This window comes from Oncorhynchus masou, chromosome 30 (genome assembly GCF_036934945.1).
Source record: "Oncorhynchus masou masou isolate Uvic2021 chromosome 30, UVic_Omas_1.1, whole genome shotgun sequence".
NCBI lineage: Eukaryota > Metazoa > Chordata > Actinopteri > Salmoniformes > Salmonidae > Oncorhynchus > Oncorhynchus masou.
Window position 1 is genome coordinate 51417941 of NC_088241.1, and position 19085 is coordinate 51437025.

General features: G+C 42.1%; 1 protein-coding gene across 1 annotated transcript in view; it reads right to left on the reverse strand.

Annotated features, from left to right (window-relative positions):
• The window catches only part of pola1 (polymerase (DNA directed), alpha 1), a 95162-nt gene that overhangs the window by 72863 nt on the left and 3214 nt on the right, over positions 1-19085 (reverse strand). Inside the window, exons 9-18 of the mRNA XM_064949262.1 lie at positions 13947-14106; positions 12694-12860; positions 12375-12487; positions 12036-12149; positions 11674-11748; positions 11288-11426; positions 11025-11179; positions 9386-9470; positions 9207-9268; positions 8949-9038 (exon numbers count right to left, since the gene is read on the reverse strand). Coding sequence (XP_064805334.1) covers positions 8949-9038; positions 9207-9268; positions 9386-9470; positions 11025-11179; positions 11288-11426; positions 11674-11748; positions 12036-12149; positions 12375-12487; positions 12694-12860; positions 13947-14106 — 1160 coding nt within the window. The remainder of the gene's footprint in view (positions 1-8948; positions 9039-9206; positions 9269-9385; positions 9471-11024; positions 11180-11287; positions 11427-11673; positions 11749-12035; positions 12150-12374; positions 12488-12693; positions 12861-13946; positions 14107-19085) is intronic.

Genomic DNA, 19085 nt, shown 5'->3' on the forward strand with positions numbered 1-19085 from the left:
TGTCCTTCAAACTTTACTTTCGTCAAAGAATCCTCCATTTGGCATTCTAGTTGTCAATTTGTTGAGGTAATCTGAAGAGATTTCACTCCATGATTCCTCAAGCACCTTCCACAAGTTGGATTGGCTTGATGGGCACTTACGTACCATACGGTCAAGCTGCTCCCACAACAACTCAATAGGGTTAAGGTCCAGTGATTGTGCTGGCCACTCAATTATAGACAGAATAACAGCTGACTTCTTCTTCCCTAATTAGTTATTGCATAGTTTGGAGCTGTGCTTTGGGTCATTGTCCTGTTGAAGGAGGAAATTGGCTCAAATTAAGCGCCGTCCACAGGGTATGGCATGGCGTTGCAAAATGGAGTGATAGCCTTCCTTCTTCAAGATCCCTTTTACCTTATACAAATCTCCCACTTTACACCACCAAAAATCACCCACAGGCCATCACATTGCCTCCACCATGCTTGACAGATGGCATCAAGCACTCCTCCAGCATCTTTCATTTTTTTCTGCATCTCACAAATGTTCTTCTTTGTGAACTGAACACCTCAAACTTAGATTTGTCTGTCCATAACACCCTTTTCCAATCTTCCTCTGTCCAGGGTCTGTGTTCTTTGCCCATCTTAATCTTTTATTTTTATTGGCCAGTCTGAGATGTTTTTTTCCTTTGCAACTCTGCCTAGAAGGCCAGCATCCCGGAGTCGCCTCTTCACTGTTGACATTGAGACTGGTGTTTTGCGAGTACTATTTAATGAAGCTGCCAGTTGAGGACTTGTGAGGCGTCCGTTTCTCAAACTAGACACTTGAATGTACTTATCCTTATGCTTAGTTTTGCACCACTCGTTCTATTCTGGTTAGAGCCAATTTGCGCTGTTCTGTGAAGAAAGTAGTACACAGCATTGTACCAGATCTTCAGCTTCTTGGCAATTTCTTGAATGGAATAACCTTCATTTCTCAGAACAAGAATAGACTGACGAGTTTCAGAAGAAAGTGCTTTGTTTCTGGCCATTTTGAGCCTGCAATCAAACTCACAAATGCTGATGCTCCAGATAGATACTCAACTAGTCTAAAGAAGGCCCGTTTTATTGCTTCTTTAAAATCAGAAAAACAGTTTTCAGCTGTGCTAACATAATTGCAAAAGGGTTTTCTAATGATCAATTAGCCTTTTAAAATTAAAAACTTGGATTAGCTAACACAATGTGCCATTGGAACACAGGAGTGATGGTTGCTGATAATGGGCCTCTGTACGCCTACAGTGGCAAGAAAAAGTATGTAAACCATTTGGAATTACTTGGATAGCTACATAAATTGGTCATCAAATTTGATCTGATCTTCATCTAAGTCACAGCAATGGACAAATATAGTGTGCTTAAACTAATAACATACAAACAATTATATTTTTCCTATCTATAATGAATACATAATTTAAACATTCACAGTGTAGGTTGGAAAAAGTATGTGAACCCCAAGGCTAATGACTTTTCCATAAGCCAATTGGAGTCAGGTGTCAGCTCAACTGGAGTGCAATCAATGAGACGAGATAAGAGATGTTGGTAAGAGCTGCCCTGCCCTATAAAAAAAAAAAACTTGAGTTTGCTATTCACAAGAAGCATTGCCTGATGTGAACCATGCCTCGAACAAAAGAGATCTCAGAAGACTGAAGATTAAGAATTGTTGATTTGCATAAAGCTGGAAAGGGTTACAAAAGTATCTGTTCATCAGTCCACACTAAGACCAATTGTCTATAAAATGGAGATAAGTTCAACACTGTTGCTATTCTCCCTAGGAGTGGCCATCGTGCAAAGATGACTGCAAGAGTACAGTGCAGAATGCTCAATGTGGTTAAGAAGAATCATATAGTGTCAGCTAAAGACTTACTGAAATCTCTGGAACATGCTAACATCTCTGTTGACGAGTCTACGATACTTAAAAACACTAAACAAGAATGGTGTTCATGGGAGGACTCCACGGGAGAAGCCACTGCTGTCTAAAAAACAACAACATTGCTGCAAGTCTGAAGTATGCAAAAGTGCACCTGGACGTTCCACAGCGCTATTGGCACAATATTCTGTGGACAGATGAAACTACAGTTGAGTTGTTTGGAAGGAAAACACAATACTATGTATGGAGAAAAAAAAGGCACAGCACACCAACTTCAAAACCTCATCCCAACTGTAAAGCATAGTGGAGGGAGCATCATGGTTTGGGGCAGTTTTGCTGCCTCAGGGCCTGGACAGCTTGCTATCATCGACTGAAAAATAAATTCCCAAGTTTATCAAGACATTTTGCAGGAGAATTGTTAGGCCATCTGTCCCCCAATTGAAGCTCAACAGAAGTTGGGTGATGCAACAGGACAACGACCCAAAACACAGGAAGTAAATCAACAACAGAATGGCTTCAACAAAAGAAAATATGCCTTCTGGAGTGGCCCAGTCAGACTCCTGACCTCAACCCGATTGAGATGCTGTGGCATGACCTCAAGAGAGCAGTTCACACCAGACATCCCAAGAATATTGCTGAACTTAAACAGTTTTGTAAAGAGGAATGGTCCAAAATTCTTCCTGACTGTGCAGGTCTGATCCACAACTACGGAAAACATTTGGTTGAGGTTATTGCTGCCAAAGGAGGGTCAACCAGTTATTAAATCCAAGGGTAAGAAGAAGGGCGGGGGTGTATGCCTTATGATCAACGAGTCGTGGTGTGATCATAACAACATACAGGGACTCAAGTTCTTTTGTTCACCTGACCTAGAATTCCTTACAATCAAATGCCGACCGTATTATCTACCAAGATAATTCTCTTCGATTATAATCACAGTCGTGTGTATACACCCCCCCCAAGCAGACACCGACAGCCCTGAAAGAACTAAATTGGATCCTATGTAAACTGGAAACCACATATCCTGAGGCTGCATTTATTGTAGCTGGGGATTTTAACAAGGCTAATCTGAAAATAAGGCTCCCTAAATTTTATCAGCACATCAAATGCGCGACCCGGCTGTAAAAATCCTGGGTCATTGTTATTTTAACTTCTGCGACGCATACAAAGCCCTCCCTCGCCCTTTCAGCAAATCTGACCACAACTCCATTGCTCCCAGAAACAAAAACAGAAAACGCCCGTGCTCAGGTCTGTTCAACACTGGTCCGACCAATCTGATTCCATGCTTCAAGACTGCGTTGATCACGTGGACTGGGATATGTTCCGGATAGCGTTGAACAACATTGACGTATACGCTGATTCGGTGAGCGAGTTTATTAGCAAGTGCATTGGTGATGTTGTATCCACAGCGAATATTAAAACCTTCCGCAACCAGAAACAGTGGATTGATGGCAGCATTCGCACAAAACTGAAAACGCAAACCACTGCTTTTAAATCAGTAAAAGACGACTGGAAACATGACAGAATACAAACAGTGTAGCTATTCCTTCCGCAAGGCTCTCAAACAAGCTAAGCGTCAGTATAGAGAAAGTAGAGTCGTAACTCAACGGCTCAGACACGAGAGGTATGTGGCAGGGTCTACAGTCAATCACAGACTACAAAAAGAAAACTAGCCCTGTCGCAGACCCCAACGTCTTGCTCCCAGACAAACTAAACAACTTCTTTGCTCGCTTTGAGGACAATACAGTGCCACCAACACGGCCCACTACCAAAACCTGCGGGCCCTCCTTCACCGCAGCCAACTTGAGTAAAACATTTAAATGTGTTAACCCTCACAAGGCTGCAGGCCCAGATGGCATTCCTAGCCGTGTCTTCAGAGCATGCGCAGACCAGCTGGCTGGTGTGTTTATGGACATACAGTGGGGCAAACAAGTATTTAGTCAGCCACCAATTGTGCAAGTTCTCCCACTTAAAAAGATGAGAGAGGCCTGTAATTTTCATCATAGGTACACTTCAACTATGAAAGACAAAATGAGATTTTTTCCCCCAGAAAATCACATTGTAGTATTTTTAATTAATTAATTTGCAAATTATGGTGGAAAATAAACAGTCACACTCCAAGCTCAGCAATTAACACCCTAGTACCCTCCAAACTCGTCATTCAGCTCGAGACCCTGGGTCTCAACTAGAGGTCGACCAATTAATCGGAATGGCCAATTAATTAGGGCCGAATTCAAGTTTTCATAACAATTGGAAATTGTTTTTTTTTTGGACACCGATTTTGCCCATTTCTTTTTTTAAAACACCTTTAAAAATAGTATTTATTTAACTAGGCAGGTCAGTTAAGAACATATTCTTATTTTCAATGGCGGCCTAGCAACAGTGGGTTAGCTGCCTGTTCAGGGGCAGAATGACAGATTCGTACCTTGTCAGCTCGGGGGATTAATTCTTGCAACCTTACAGTTAACTGGTCCAACGCAATAACGACCTGCCTCTTGTTGCACTCCACAAAGAGACTGACTGCCTGTTACGCGAATGCAGTAAGCCAAGGTAAGTTGCTAGCTGGCATTAAACTTATCTTATAAAAAACAATCAATCATAATCACTAGTTAACTTCACATGGTTGATGAGATTACTAGATATTATCTAGCGTGTCCTGAGTTGCATATAATCTGACTGAGCATACAAGCATACAATTATCTAAGTATCTGACTGAGCGGTGGAAGGCAGAAGCAGGCGCGTAAACATTCATTCAAACAGCACTTTCGTGTGTTTTACCAGCAGCTCTTCGTTGTGCGTCAAGCATTGCGCTGTTTATGATTTCAAGCATATCAACTCCCGAGATGTGGCTGGTGTAACCGAAGTGAAATGGCTGGCAAGTTAGCGCGCGCTAATAACGTTTCAAACGTCTCTTGCTCGCTCTGAGCCTTGGAGTGGTTGTTTCCTTTGCTCTGCATGGGTAACGCTGCTTCGAGGGTGGCTGTTGTCGTTGTGTTGCTGGTTCGAGCCCAGGGAGGAGCGAGGAGAGGGACGGAAGCTATACTGTTACACTGGCAACACTAAAGTGCCTATAAGAACATCCAATAGTCAAAGGTTAATGAAATACAAATGGTAGAGAGAGAAATAGTCCTATAATTCCAATAACTACAACCTAAAACTTCATACCTGGGAATATCGAAGACTCATGTTAAAAGGAACCACCAGCTTTCATATGTTCTCATGTTCTGAGCAAGGAACTGAAACGTTAGCTTTCTTACATGAAAAATATTGCACTTTTACTTTCTTCTCCAGCACTTTTTTTTGCATTATTTAAACCAAATTGAACATGTTTCATTATTTACTTGAGGCTAAATTGATTTTATTGATGTATTATATTAAGATACAACAATACTGAATGAACACTAATTGTAATTGTCATTATTACAACAAAAATATAAAAAATATATAAATAAATTATTTTATTTTTTAAATCGGCAGATTAATCGGTATTGGCTTCTTTGGTCCTCCAATAATTGGTATCGGCATTGAAAAATCATAATCAGTCTCAACCACGCCCTGTGCAACTGGGTCCTGGACATTCTGACGGTACGCCCCCAGGTGGTGAGGGTAGGAAACAACATCTCCACCTCGCTGATCCTCAACACTGGGCCACACAAGGCTGCGTTCTCAGCCCTCTCCTGTACTTCCGGTTCACCCATGACTGCGTGGCCAAGCATGCCTCCAACTCAATCATCAAGTTTGCAGACGACACAACAGTGGTAGGCTTGATTACCAACAATGACGAGATGGCCTACAGGGAGGCGAGGGCAATCGGAGTGTGGTGTCAGGAAAATAACCTCACACTCAACGTCAACAAAACAAAAGGAGATGAACGTGGACTTCAGGAAACAGCATTGGGAGCATCCCCGTACCCACATCGACGGGACAGGCCATGCCCCCCCCCAGCTACTCGCCCAAGCCTCTCCAGGTTCTCCTTTACCCAAATCCAGATAGCAGATGTTCTGAAAGAGCTGCAAAACCTGGACCCATACAAATCAGCTGGACTTGACAATCTGGACCCTCTATTTCTGAAACTATCCGCCGCCATTGTCGCAACCCTTATTACCAGCCTGTTCAACCTCTCTTTCATATCGTCTGAGATCCCCAAGGATTGGAAAGCTGCCGCAGTCATCCCCCTCTTCAAAGGGGGAGACACCCTGGACCCAAACAGTTTCAGACCTATATCCATCCTGCCCTGCCTATCTAAGGTCTTCGAAAGCCAAATAAACAAACAGGTCACTGACCATCTCGAATCACACCGTACCTTCTCCGCTGTGCAATCTGGTTTCCGAGCCGGTCACGGGTGCACCTCAGCCACGCTCAAGGTACTAAACGATATCATAACGGCCATTGATAAAAGACAGTACTGTGCAGCCGTCTTCATCGACCTTGCCAAGGCTTTCGACTCTGTCAATCACCATATTCTTATCGGCAGACTCAGTAGCTTTGGTTTTTCTGATGACTGCCTTGCCTGGTTCACCAACTACTTTGCAGACAGAGTGCAGTGTGTCAAATCGGAGGGCATGCTGTCCGGTCCTCTGGCAGTCTCTTTGGGGGTGCCACAGGGTTCAATTCTCAGGCCGACTCTTTTCTCTGTATATATCAATGATGTTGCTCTTGCTGCAGGCGATTCCCTGATCCACCTCTACGCAGACAACACCATTCTATATACTTCCGGCCCGTCCTTGGACACTGTGCTATCTAACCTCCAAACAAGCTTCAATGCCATACAACACTCCTTCCGTGGCCTCCAACTGCTCTTAAACGCTAGTAAAACCAAATGCATGCTTTTCAACTGTTCGCTGCCTGCACCCGCACGCCTGACTAGTATCACCACCCTGGATGGTTCCGACCTTGAATATGTGGACATCTATAAGTACCTAGGTGTCTGGCTAGACTGTAAACTCTCCTTCCAGACTCATATCAAACATCTCCAATCGAAAATCAAATCTAGAGTCGGCTTTCTATTCCGCAACAAAGCCTCCTTCACTCACACCGCCAAACTTACCCTAGTAAAACTGACTATCCTACCGATCCTCGACGACGTCATCTACAAAATAGCTTCCAACACTCTACTCAGCAAACTGGATGCAGTTTATCACAGTGCCATCCGTTTTGTCACTAAAGCACCTTATACCTCCCACCACTGCGACTTGTATGCTCTAGTCGGCTGGCCCTCGCTACATATTCGTCGCCAGACCCACTGGTTCCAGGTCATCTACAAGTCCATGCTAGGTAAAGCTCCGCCTTGTCTCAGTTCACTGGTCACGATGGCAACACCCACCCGTAGCACGCGCTCCAGCAGGTGTATCTCACTGATCATCCCTAAAGCCAACACCTCATTTGGCCGCCTTTCCTTCCAGTTCTCTGCTGCCTGTGACTGGAACGAATTGCAAAAATCGCTGAAGTTGGAGACTTTTATCTCCCTCACCAACTTCAAACATCTGCTATCTGAGCAGCTAACCGATCACTGCAGCTGTACATAGTCTTATCGGTAAATAGCCCACCCAATTTTACCTAGCTCATCCCCATACTGTTTTTATTTATTTACTTTTCTGCTCTTTTGCACACCAATATCTCTACCTGTACATGACCATCTGATCATTTATCACTCCAGTGTTAATCTGCAAAATTGTAATTATTTGCCTACCTCCTCATGCCCTTTGCACACAATGTATATAGACTCTTTTTCTACTGTGTTATTGACTTGTTTATTGTTTACTCCATGTGCAACTCTGTGTTGTCTGTTCACACTGCTATGCTTTATCTTGGCCAGGTCGCAGTTGCAAATGAGAACATGTTCTCAACTAGCCTACCTGGTTAAATAAAGGTGAAATAAAATTAAATTTAAAAAAAAGTAGTGGAGAAGGTGGAACGTTTTAAGTTCCTCGGCGTAAACATCACGGACAAACTGGAATGGTCCACCAACACTGACAGCATGGTAAAGGCACAACAGCACCTCTTCAACCTCAGGAGGCTGAAGAAATGTGTCTTGTCACCAAAAACACTCAAACTTTTACAGATGCACAATTGAGAGCATCCTGTCGGACTGTATCACCGCCTGGTACGGCAACTGCTCCACCCACAAGCGTAAGGCTCTCCAGAGGGTTGTGAGGTCTGCACAACGCATCACCGGGGGCAAACTACCTGCCCTCCAGGACACCAACACCGCCCGATGTCACAGAAAGGCCAAAACGATCATTAAGGACAACAACTACCTGAGCCACTGCCTGTTCACCCCGCTATCATCCAAAAGGCGAGGTCAGTACAGGTGCATCAAAGCTGGGACCGAGAGAATGAAAAACAGCTTCTATCTCAAGGGCATCAGACTGTTAAACAGCCATCACTAACATTGAGTGGCTGCTACCAACATACTGACTCAAATATCTAGCCACTTTAATCATTAAAATTTTGGATGTAATAAATGTATCACTAGTCACTTTAAACAATGCCACTTTATATAAATGTCTACATACTCTACATTTCTCATCTCATATTTATGTACTGTACCAGCTACTGCATCTTGCCTATGCCGTTCAGCCATCGCTCATCCATATATTTATATGTACATATTCTTAGTCATTCCTTTGTTGTGAAATTGTTAGATAGATATTACTGCATGGTCATTTCGCTACACTCACATTAACATCGGCTAACCATGCGTATGTGACCAATAAAATTTGATTTCACATACTTTTCCCACCCTGCACTGTGAATGTTTACACGGTGTTCAATAAAAAAAACGTATAATTGTGTGTGTGTTATTAGTTTAAGCAATGTGTGTGTTATTTAGTTTAAACAAATAAATCAATTTTAGAATAAGGCTGTAACGTAACATTTTGAAAAAGTCAAGGGATATGAATACTTTCCAAATGCAATGTATGAAAATGACATAAAGTAGCTCCTATGCAGCGCATATTCTCAATTAGCTTATTACGTCACTCATAAGTATCTCACATGAAGCTGGTCTGTATCTTTATGGTTCTGCTATGTAGCTCATAAGTAGCTGGTATGTAGTTTCCCGTCTTACTCACCACCACGATGTCAGGGTCAAGTTTGTGCATCTTGGCCAGGAAGAATCCCAGGAGAGTTCTCTCAGTGGCTGCTATCTCCACCTTACCATTCTGACAGAGAGGGCGAGAGAGAAATGTGAGGGTTGGGGGGGCGTCAGTGATCAAGTCAAAGGAGGAGAGGGATGCATTTCTATGTATTTGAACAGGGCTCTGACTCTTCACCTGCTAAAGGACAGGATTTCAGAGAAACCAGTGTAGTGTTGTTCTGTCATCACTCACCTTCTTCTTTACGGCATCCATGAAGTCATAGGGGAAGATACAGTCGTTGGGTTTACTGACCACTAAAACACACAAAGGACAGAACACCGAGTAAGCAAACATTTGAGACCGTGAAAAAAGCCAGAACATTCTTCCCCTCCCCACCCCTCCCTCCCTCACAGGTTGTGACACCAACTCACCACAGAAGTGTGTCTGGTAGGGGGGTTGAGGCGGGGCCTTGTCCAGGTGGAAACTGTGGTGGACCAAGGCAGCCAGGGACACAATCTAGGGATGGACAGGAAGCAGGAAATAATAGGTAAGGTTCAGGCCAGTTGATTCACTAATTATTTAGCCAAGTCTAATTAGTCAGAGTCACTGTCACACGCAATCACACCACACAGAAAGAGTCAGCGAGAGAGAGAGAGAAACGGGGTTCGTACAGACAGTGGCATGTTAAATTTAAGGACTTAAACACAAATATTCTAATATCCCCAACATTTTCCATACGCACAAAAGGCAGGGTTGAATCTACATTTGTCGGGCATTTAGCTCTCAATGTGACGTTAGGTGGCACCTAATCATTCAGTTCTGTACCTGCCTGGCTGAGTGCCAGTGTGGGTGAAATAAGCGAGCTCACCTGGCAACCACAGCGCAAAATTCGCAAGACCAATATATTTTTCTAATATTTTTGATAAACATACTTGTTCATAATCTGTGCTCCTCTCAATTGAATTCAAGTACATTTCAAGTACCAACTTGAGAAAATGTCTGATTTTCAAGGTATTCCAGTACTTTAATTTCAGAGTGCCATATTGAAGTACTTTAAGCACTTTGTGCAAACCCTGGATAGAGAGAGAAGGTGGATGGTTTCAGAAAACTCCAGACATGTAGGGTTAATGTGTAACCATGGCTTTTCAGCCCTTTTGCTGCTCAGTGGCTGGAAGATTTGAAGAATAACATGCAAACACAGAGGTAACGGCTGTGATACCACGGAGAGGGTGAAACCAAAGCTAATCTAACAGGCCATCAGATCACAGAAAACATATAAAAGAAAACAGAAACATACGGTTGCTACCATAACAAACCATCCCTACACTAGCCGTAACAGGATTCCAATGGAGACCATCAGGGTTGTCGCATCCTAATAAAGGGATTATTTGCTATCTGAAAAATAAAAATTTATCTTATTGTATTTGAAGCCATATCCTTTCATATTTACCTACCTACAATAAAAAGTAAAAAGGAGACCTTGTTAAGACAAGTGTTACACTACATGCAATAACATCCACTATCCATTTTGATTGGAATGTGCATTATCTATCTATGGGCTGATTGATTTGATAAGAGATGGCCCATTGTTCAAGTGAATGACAGAATTAGTCATTTACTAGATTACTCACAGTGAGAGTGTAGCAATATAACTCATAGAATGGGAACATTGTCTCCTCAGACCGTGTCAATGCCATAGAATGGGAATATCTGTTCTAGTGTCTGAATGGGAATGTGTTCTATTAATTCTAATTATATGGGTTAGTTAAAGGGTACTTGTTCCACATGTTAGTTCCACCTAGACTAAAAACTGCAACAAGAAAATATTAAATACATTTTTTATGACATACCTACAGTAGGAGAATAGGCCCGGAAATACATTTTTTTCAACATGTCTGACCTTTGTTTACCAGCTAAACAGCTGCTCTTTGTGAAAATGTGTTTGGAGTTACCTTTCTAGCTAAGACTGAGTTTACACTTCCTCTTCCAATTATAATTTATCTACCAAATCTATTACATTTTAAAATGTTGATTACTTCTCTTATCTTAACATATGACAGAGAGACAGACCTCGTTGTGGTGTGTCTTGGGGTTCTGTACAGTCTTCAGGCTGATGGACATGACAGTGAGAGGTGGAGGAGGCAGGTCTTTGACCACAGTGACCAGGTCACTACGGATCGCCACTGCTTCCACCTTACACCAGCTCACAGGCACGCTGCTCAACTCTACAGGGAGACAGGAGAGAGGGTTAGAGGTGTGTGTTGCTTGTTTGTGTGACTATGAGAGAGTGCTTGTGAACATCTGTGTGTCTCAGAACGTGTGTGTAGTCTTACGTGGGGTCTTGATGTCCAGCCAGCAGGGTCCTTTGATCTTCCTGCTGAGGAGGAAGTGCTCCAGGCTGGAGGTGTTGGTTCCAAACACCTTGGAGAAAGTCGCACCCTTGAGGTCCGAGGGCAGAGACGGATACTCAGCCTGCACAAAAAATACAATAACAATGGATAAGACACACACACACACATATACATATATACATATATATATATATACACACACACACACACACACACACACACACACACACACACACATATATACATACATACACATACATACATATACATACACACACACACACACATACATACATATATATACATATACATATATACATATAAATATATGAGAGAGAGAGAGAGAGAGAGAGAGAGAGAATACTCACAGAGTATCTGACTTCCAGGTACTCGGACTCTGTAGGGACATCAGCGATCTCAAAGGCGTAGCTCTTCTCCACTTTCTACAGAGGGAAACAGAGAGCACAGTCAGCCAATCAACTAATCATTCAACCGAATCAGTCAATGTGTCTATAATAAACATACTAAGGAAGTCATGAAATGAACATTGGTTTCCATGTTAAGGCTACTTCCTGGTCTCTGCTAAGAAAGGGAAAGGAGTATACCTAGTCAGTTGTACAACTGAATGCATTCAACTGAAATGTGCCTTCCGCATTTAACCCAACCCCTCTGACATCATTCTGTAAGTCTAATCCTTCTCTATCTGGTCCTAGGGGAGACGGGCACAGACCTTGGACTTGAACTTCATGATCTTAAACTTCTCAGAGAGGTCATTGACCTCCTGGTAGACGTCCATCATCCCCACCGGAGTGTCTGTCTCCTCGCCTGTCTTTGGGTTCACCTTCTGTCAATAACAACACACAACCAATAAAGGAGACCCATTATAAAACACACAACCTACCAGAAGAGCAATCACAAAACACACAGTATTAAGTGGAAACGTCAACCTTCCGTAATAAAGCTCATCAGAGACAGTTTGGGTCACAGTTGATTCCAATAGTAGTCTAACATGGTGTGAAAACGTGGATATTCTGTAGTAGATGATCATGTGACAGGAAACAGGACTCACGCGTTCACGGGGCAGGAAGTGCATGGTCCTCTCGATGTTCTTCACTGACACACAGCAGCTGACGTGGGCCTTGGCTGACTCGATCCACACCTTACCAAATAGGTACACCACACCTGGAAAACACATTACATAACCATAAAATGACCACATCTTAACATGCCACATTTTGTTTGGGAAGGGCTCACTTTCTTGGTTGTTTTAGTGAGGATTCCTGGACATCTGATTGGTAATATGAACTCGGTTGGCTGTAATAGTCTATGGGTTAAGTAAGAACATACCTGTTTGGCTGTACTAGTCCATGGGTTTGGTAAGAACTCACCTGGTTGGCTGTATTGGTCCTCGAAGGCATCCAGCCAATAGAAGCGGAACATGAGCTCTCCCTCTGGCCCCTCGGCCAATGGGAGACGGCTGGGGTCGACTTGCACCTCCACGGGGGCCTCACTGTCCCCCTCCTCCTGACCCCAAGTCCCCCCCAGCTTGCCCCTCCTGGAGGAACAGGATAGATGGGCTAAAAAGGTTCTCATGATCCAATGGTTGCTACTGTAAACCAGTGGAACTAAAAATACTTGAACGTTCTACTTAAGTAGCTTTATGGGGCATCTGTAATTTACTATTTATATAGTAAATATATAAAGAAAATAATGTACTGTTTAATCCATACATTTTCCCTGATACCCAAAAGTACTCATTACATTTTGAAAATGCTTTAACAGGACAGGAAAATGGTCTGATTCACACATTTATCAAGAGAACATCCCTGGTCATCCCTACTGCCTCTGATCTGGCGGACTCACTAAACACAAATGCTTCATTGGTCAATTACGTCTTGAGTGTTGGAGTGTTCCCCTGACTATACATAATATAAAAGAAAGTCATGCCGTCTGGTTTGCCTCATATACGGATTTTGAAATGATTTATACTTTTACATATTTTAGAAATTTCATTTACTTTTGATACTTAAGTATATTTAAAACCAAATACTTTAACTCAAGTAGTATTTTACTGGTTGATTCACTTCTCCTTGAGTCAAAGTAAAGATACTTTAGTCATTTTCTATTAAGGTATGACAATTGAGTACTTTTTCCACCACTGATGTAAACACACACACACACAAAGGTATTTGGCCTCGGCTCATAGTATAACCCATAGAGATAGAAGACTAGTGCCCAAAAGCCTATTTCAGCATTGGCAGCGCCACTGTGGACTTTCACCATTTTTGAAGTAGTCAACTTGGTGGGACTTCATATGGGTTAAGGAAGGACCACGTAATTCCCACTCAAGTCACCATGAGGGATCAGCCGAATAATTATACGTGAGCAAACATTCCATAAATGCAGGTGCCAGTAAATCACCAACAATGACTTTATACCTGTTCAAACAGTATGCAGCCTTTCAGTTTGTTTGCCAACTCATAAAGTAGAAGAAAATTGACTACTTCAAAATAGAGATGGCCTCAATGGCACTGCCTGTGCTCTCACAGACACCATAATGGGACAGATACAATGATGCCATGTCTAGCAAAGTCTATGGTAGAACCACTAACAGGAGACAAGCAAGCAGACACACACTCACAGTAGGACCAGGTCCTGTGGTTCTGCTTTGGGTTCCACTTTAACAGCTGGTTTGGTCTCTGGCTCCTCCTCTTCATTTGCAGGCCCCTCCTTTTCCTGTTCAAGCCCCACCTCCATGGGTTCGTCAAAGTCCACCCCATCAAACTGCAGAGAGTTGTCCTCTGGGAGAGAGGGGAAGGGAGAGAGAGATTGATTGAGAGATGGACAGACTGACAGCTATTGGGGAAAAGGCAGCGCTTCCCCTTGGATTGTTGGTGTGGCCAATGGTGCACTCTCTGACTGAACATTTTAGATGCCCTCTTAGCTGTGGAAACAATTTTGCTGTTTTAATGCCAATTTCCCACAATTCTACTCATTTGGCCATGGGGCTTAGAGAAAATGTGCAGTTTTAAAGTAACTGTCCAGTGAAATTCTCCCTTTTAAAAGTGAACATTCTGTTAAAAATAATGTTTTTGTTCTATACTCGTATGTGGCCAATGCATAAATTGGGAGAAAAAAATAAAAAGCACTTAAAAACCCCACCTCAAACTTCTATCTTAGAGCATATCAATACTTGCTATTTCCTTACAGAATATGTCATATTCCTGAGGAAGATGAGCTGGCAAATCAGCAGTCTAGAAGAGGATGAGCTGGCCAATAAGAGGCCACACCATTCAAACAAAAAAAGCTGCCTTTTAATATAATTATACTGAACAAAAATAAACACAACATGCAACAATTATGAAGATTTTAAGGAAATCACTCAATTTAAATAAATGAATCAGGCCCTAATCTATGGATTTCACACAACTGGGAATACAGACACGCATTAGTTGGTCACATACCGTTAAAAAAAAAAGTTTTTAAAGTACGGGCGTGGATCAGAAAACAAGTCAGTATCTGGTGTGATCACTCTCTACTGCACAAGCTATCTCTAACTCTGAATGCTCGACTATGAAAAGCCAACTGACAATTACTACTGAGGTGCTGACCTGTGTGTATATCTATGAATGAATGTTTGAACATCTTGGCCATGTTCTGTTATAATCTCAACCCAGCATAGCCAGAATAGGACTGGCCACCCCTCAGAGCCTGGTTCCTCTAAGTTTCTTCCTAGGTTCCTGCCTTTCTACTGAGTTTCTCCTAGCCACCATGCTTTGCTTGCTGTTTGGGGTTTTAGGCTGGGTTTCTGTACAGCACTTTGGTGACATCAGCTGATGTAAAAAGGGGCTTTATAAATAAATTTGATTGATTACCATTTGCCTCATGCAGCGCAACACATCTCCTTCGTATAGAGTTGATCAGGCAGTTGATTGTGGCCCATGGACTGTTGTCCCACTCCCCTTCAATGGCTGTGCGAAGTTGCTGAATATTGGCAGCAACTGGAACACGCTGTATTACATGTCAATCCAAAACATGCTTAATGGGTGACATGTCTGGTGAGTATGCGGGCCATGGAAGTACTGGGACAGTTTCTGCATCCAAGAATTGTGTATAGATTCTTGCGACATGGAGCCGTGCATTATCATGCTGAAACATGAGTGGATGGCGATGGATGAATGGCGCGACAATGGGCCTCAGGATCTCATCACGTTATCTCTGTGCCTTCAAAATTGACAGATTTGAATGCAATTATGTTTGTTGTCCGTAGCTTTTGCCTGCCCACACCATAACCCCACTGCCACCATGAGGCACTCTGTTCACAACGTTGACATCAGCAAACCTCTCACCAACAACACTTTACAGGTTGTCCTGCCATCTGCCCGGTACAGTTGAAAACCGGCTTCATCCGTGAACAGCACACTTCTCCAACGTGCCAGTAGCCATCGAAGGTGAGCATTTGCCCACTGAAGCCGATTACGACACAGAACTGCAGTCAGGTCAAGACCCTGGTGAGGACAACGAACACGCAGATGAGCTTCTCTGACAGGGTTTCTGACAGTTTGTGCAGAAATTCTTCTGTTGTGCAAACCCAGTTTCATCAGCTGTCAGGGTGGCTGGTCTCAGACACCCCGCAGGTAAAGAAGCTGGATGTGGAGAGAAATAATCTTTGCGTGTATGGAACATTTCTGGGATCTTTTATTTGAGCTCATGAAACATGGGACCAACAATTTACATCTTGTGTTTATATTTTAGTTCAGTGTACAATTTTTTGGAAGGAAAACTATTTCACTCATATTGTAAGTAATTATAGGTCATATATTATAGAAACCTGGTAACACTGGAAAGTTCCTATGCTATCCAAGTGATTCAAACATAAAATCAATGGCAGCACAATGCCATTTTTTTTATTTGAGATTTTCCCTGACTGTCTAGTTTTTATTCTGATGGTTGTTAGTTCTCAAACGTGATATTATTTAAAAATATATAGCTCCATTATCTTTTCTACATATTTTATATCTGGTTTAAGTTTACACTGAATTTTTTTTTTTTTTTTTATTATATTTTACATCAGATCTTTTGGAGTAGCGTCCACAATTTAGCAGAATATAGGGGAAACACTGAAAGGGTTAGCCGAGAGCTGGTTTGCCAAAGAGATTGAAGGAAGAATCCAAACTATATTTTAGTAGTTACTTGCTTAGAAAACTGTTAATACTGTCCCAAATGTTTTGCATGTCCGCAGTGAAGTTTTCAAGATATTGGACTTTCAAGAAGCAAAAATGTGTCACATGCCACATCAAAAATGCATCATGTGGCAAGCGACACCTTGCTTCTTGAAAATTTCACTGACATGCAAAAATGCCATTTCAGCCTGGGGTGCCTGGTCTTAATACAGTCCCCAAATGTTTTGCATCTACCTATCAATTTTGGTACATTAACATTAGTATTTCATTTTAAACATTAGTTTACCATTGTCATGACGTTGGCCTCTTTGGGTATAGCAAGCCCCATCCCCCTCTCCCCCTTGCCTCCTTCAACTAGGTTGCTGTGGTCAGAGAGACGTCGTAAATTCCTGAGAAGACCCTGCCACAGGGCCACATAGTATAAGAGGCAGAGTAAATTTTCAGAGGACAAAGGAATTCCTTCCACCTCACAGAACTTGAGGTACGAACAAATTTCATGTTCCAGAGAAAGTATAAAATATCGGTGAAGAATCCAGCTACGAACTGGTCCGTTTGTCACAACTTGGGGAAGCTCATGGGAGACGGTGTGGCCACATTACCATAACGCTGTTTATATAATAGCCTCAGATATGAGGTTTACATCTAATTGTTGTATAAGATGAATGAGTGAGTATGATACTGTTTGTATAATTGTGTAATATGATTTTGGACTGTTTAATGAAGAAAAATAACATTTCCTTTTGATTTGAACTAAATCAGAAGACCGCCGCTGAGCCCAGTTAGGGTCAGACATCCTGTGACAGCCCTTTTCGGCCATTCCGAATAAAACCCCCACTCGGGTTTTCGATCAGCAGACCGAGCTTACCTCAATTACGAGATGGCTAAAGGTCGCAGACCATGTTTTTATCCTTTAGGAAGAGGACAAAGGATGTAAACCATTGCTGAATCTTTTAACCATACCACATGGTTAAACTCTTAGACTATCGATATCGACAGCATACGAACAAGTCTTTGATATTAATTACTAGTCTGCAGCTAGGAATTCGGTTCACTGAACGTGAAGAACGACAACTGCCAAAACATCGATTCTATAATGAAACAAATGAATGTCACTCTGAACTATCCAATATAACCACGATAGAGAGAGACGGACAATTCAACAAAATCAATGAACTTTTCACCAGCGATCAAGACGACACACTGAGCGTAAATATATATATTGATTGCAATTGTTCCCGAATGAGTGAGCGTTCATGTGCAAAGGTCGCTCTGGATAAGAGCGTCTGCTAAATGACTTAAATGTAAATGTAATGTAAATGATTAGCATTTAAATTGTTACAATTATCACTTTGTAGTGACTTCTTAGTTGACCCCCACTTCCCCCTTTGTCTAACAAGCCGCCATGCCGGTTTAGCCCACTAGGGCACATTCTCATTTCATGTAGCCACATTTACCTTGTTTGTTTGTTTGTTTGTTTATGCATTTCTGTGAATTACTTAGTTAGTAATAAATAAATCATTTAAGACACTTGATGTATGGATGACTCATAGTGAAGACTGGGTTCGTGCAGATAACCAATAATTTACGACTTTGGAATGAGACTAAAGTGAGGTAAAGTAAATAATTCATTAATTCGAAGACTAATTGATCAGATAAAATATCTGAAAAGTTATTTTAGGAAATGATAACTTTGTAATCTGAATATTTTTCCTTGGTGCCCCAACTTATTAGTGAATTACATTTACAGGATTAATCAGTTGATCGCGTAATTCTAATTACAGAGAATCTTTGATAAAAACTATGTCTTCAATTTAATGATAGGAAAGACACGACACCATACTACTGTCAACGTTATGAATTTTTACCACTTTAAAATGGACATACATCAAACATTTCAAAGCTAACTACATTGAATTACATAATTCCAAAGGCCATTTCAAAGAGAATGTTACAAACTGGACTACATTTAGTAACTTACTTTGAAGAGATGGTGATTGGGTCTAACTTTGCGTTCAGTAATCTTAATTCAGTGTACTTATCTTTAACTGACATTTCCTGAAAGTCAGACTCATCCCACACACCAACTAATTTCTCTCAGCTTCAGAAGCATCTGCATCCACCAAATGTTGTGTGGCCAAAATTCCTGTCATTCCCGTGAAGAAAAGACAAATACAGGGGGCAGAGATTGGGGTGCCTTGTGAGAATTTGTTGGCGAGTGGTCAATCCACCTCTACCACCCGTTCTATTGGCCAACATGCAATCACTGGAGAATAAACTGGAATAGACTGGAATATGTTCGGGGATTCATCCAATGGCATTGAGGAGTACACCACCTCAGTCACAGGCTTCATCAATAAGTGCATCAACGACGTCGTCCCCACAGTGACCGTACGTACATGTCCCAACCAGAAGCCATGGATTACAGGCAACATACGCATCAAGCTAAAGGCTGGAGCTGCTGCTTTCAAGAAGTGGGACACTAATCAGGACACTTTTATTTTTTTTTTTATCACGCTATGTCCTCAGACGAATCATCAAACAGGCAAAGCATCAATGCAAGAGTAAGATTGAATCCTACTACACCGGCTCAGACACTC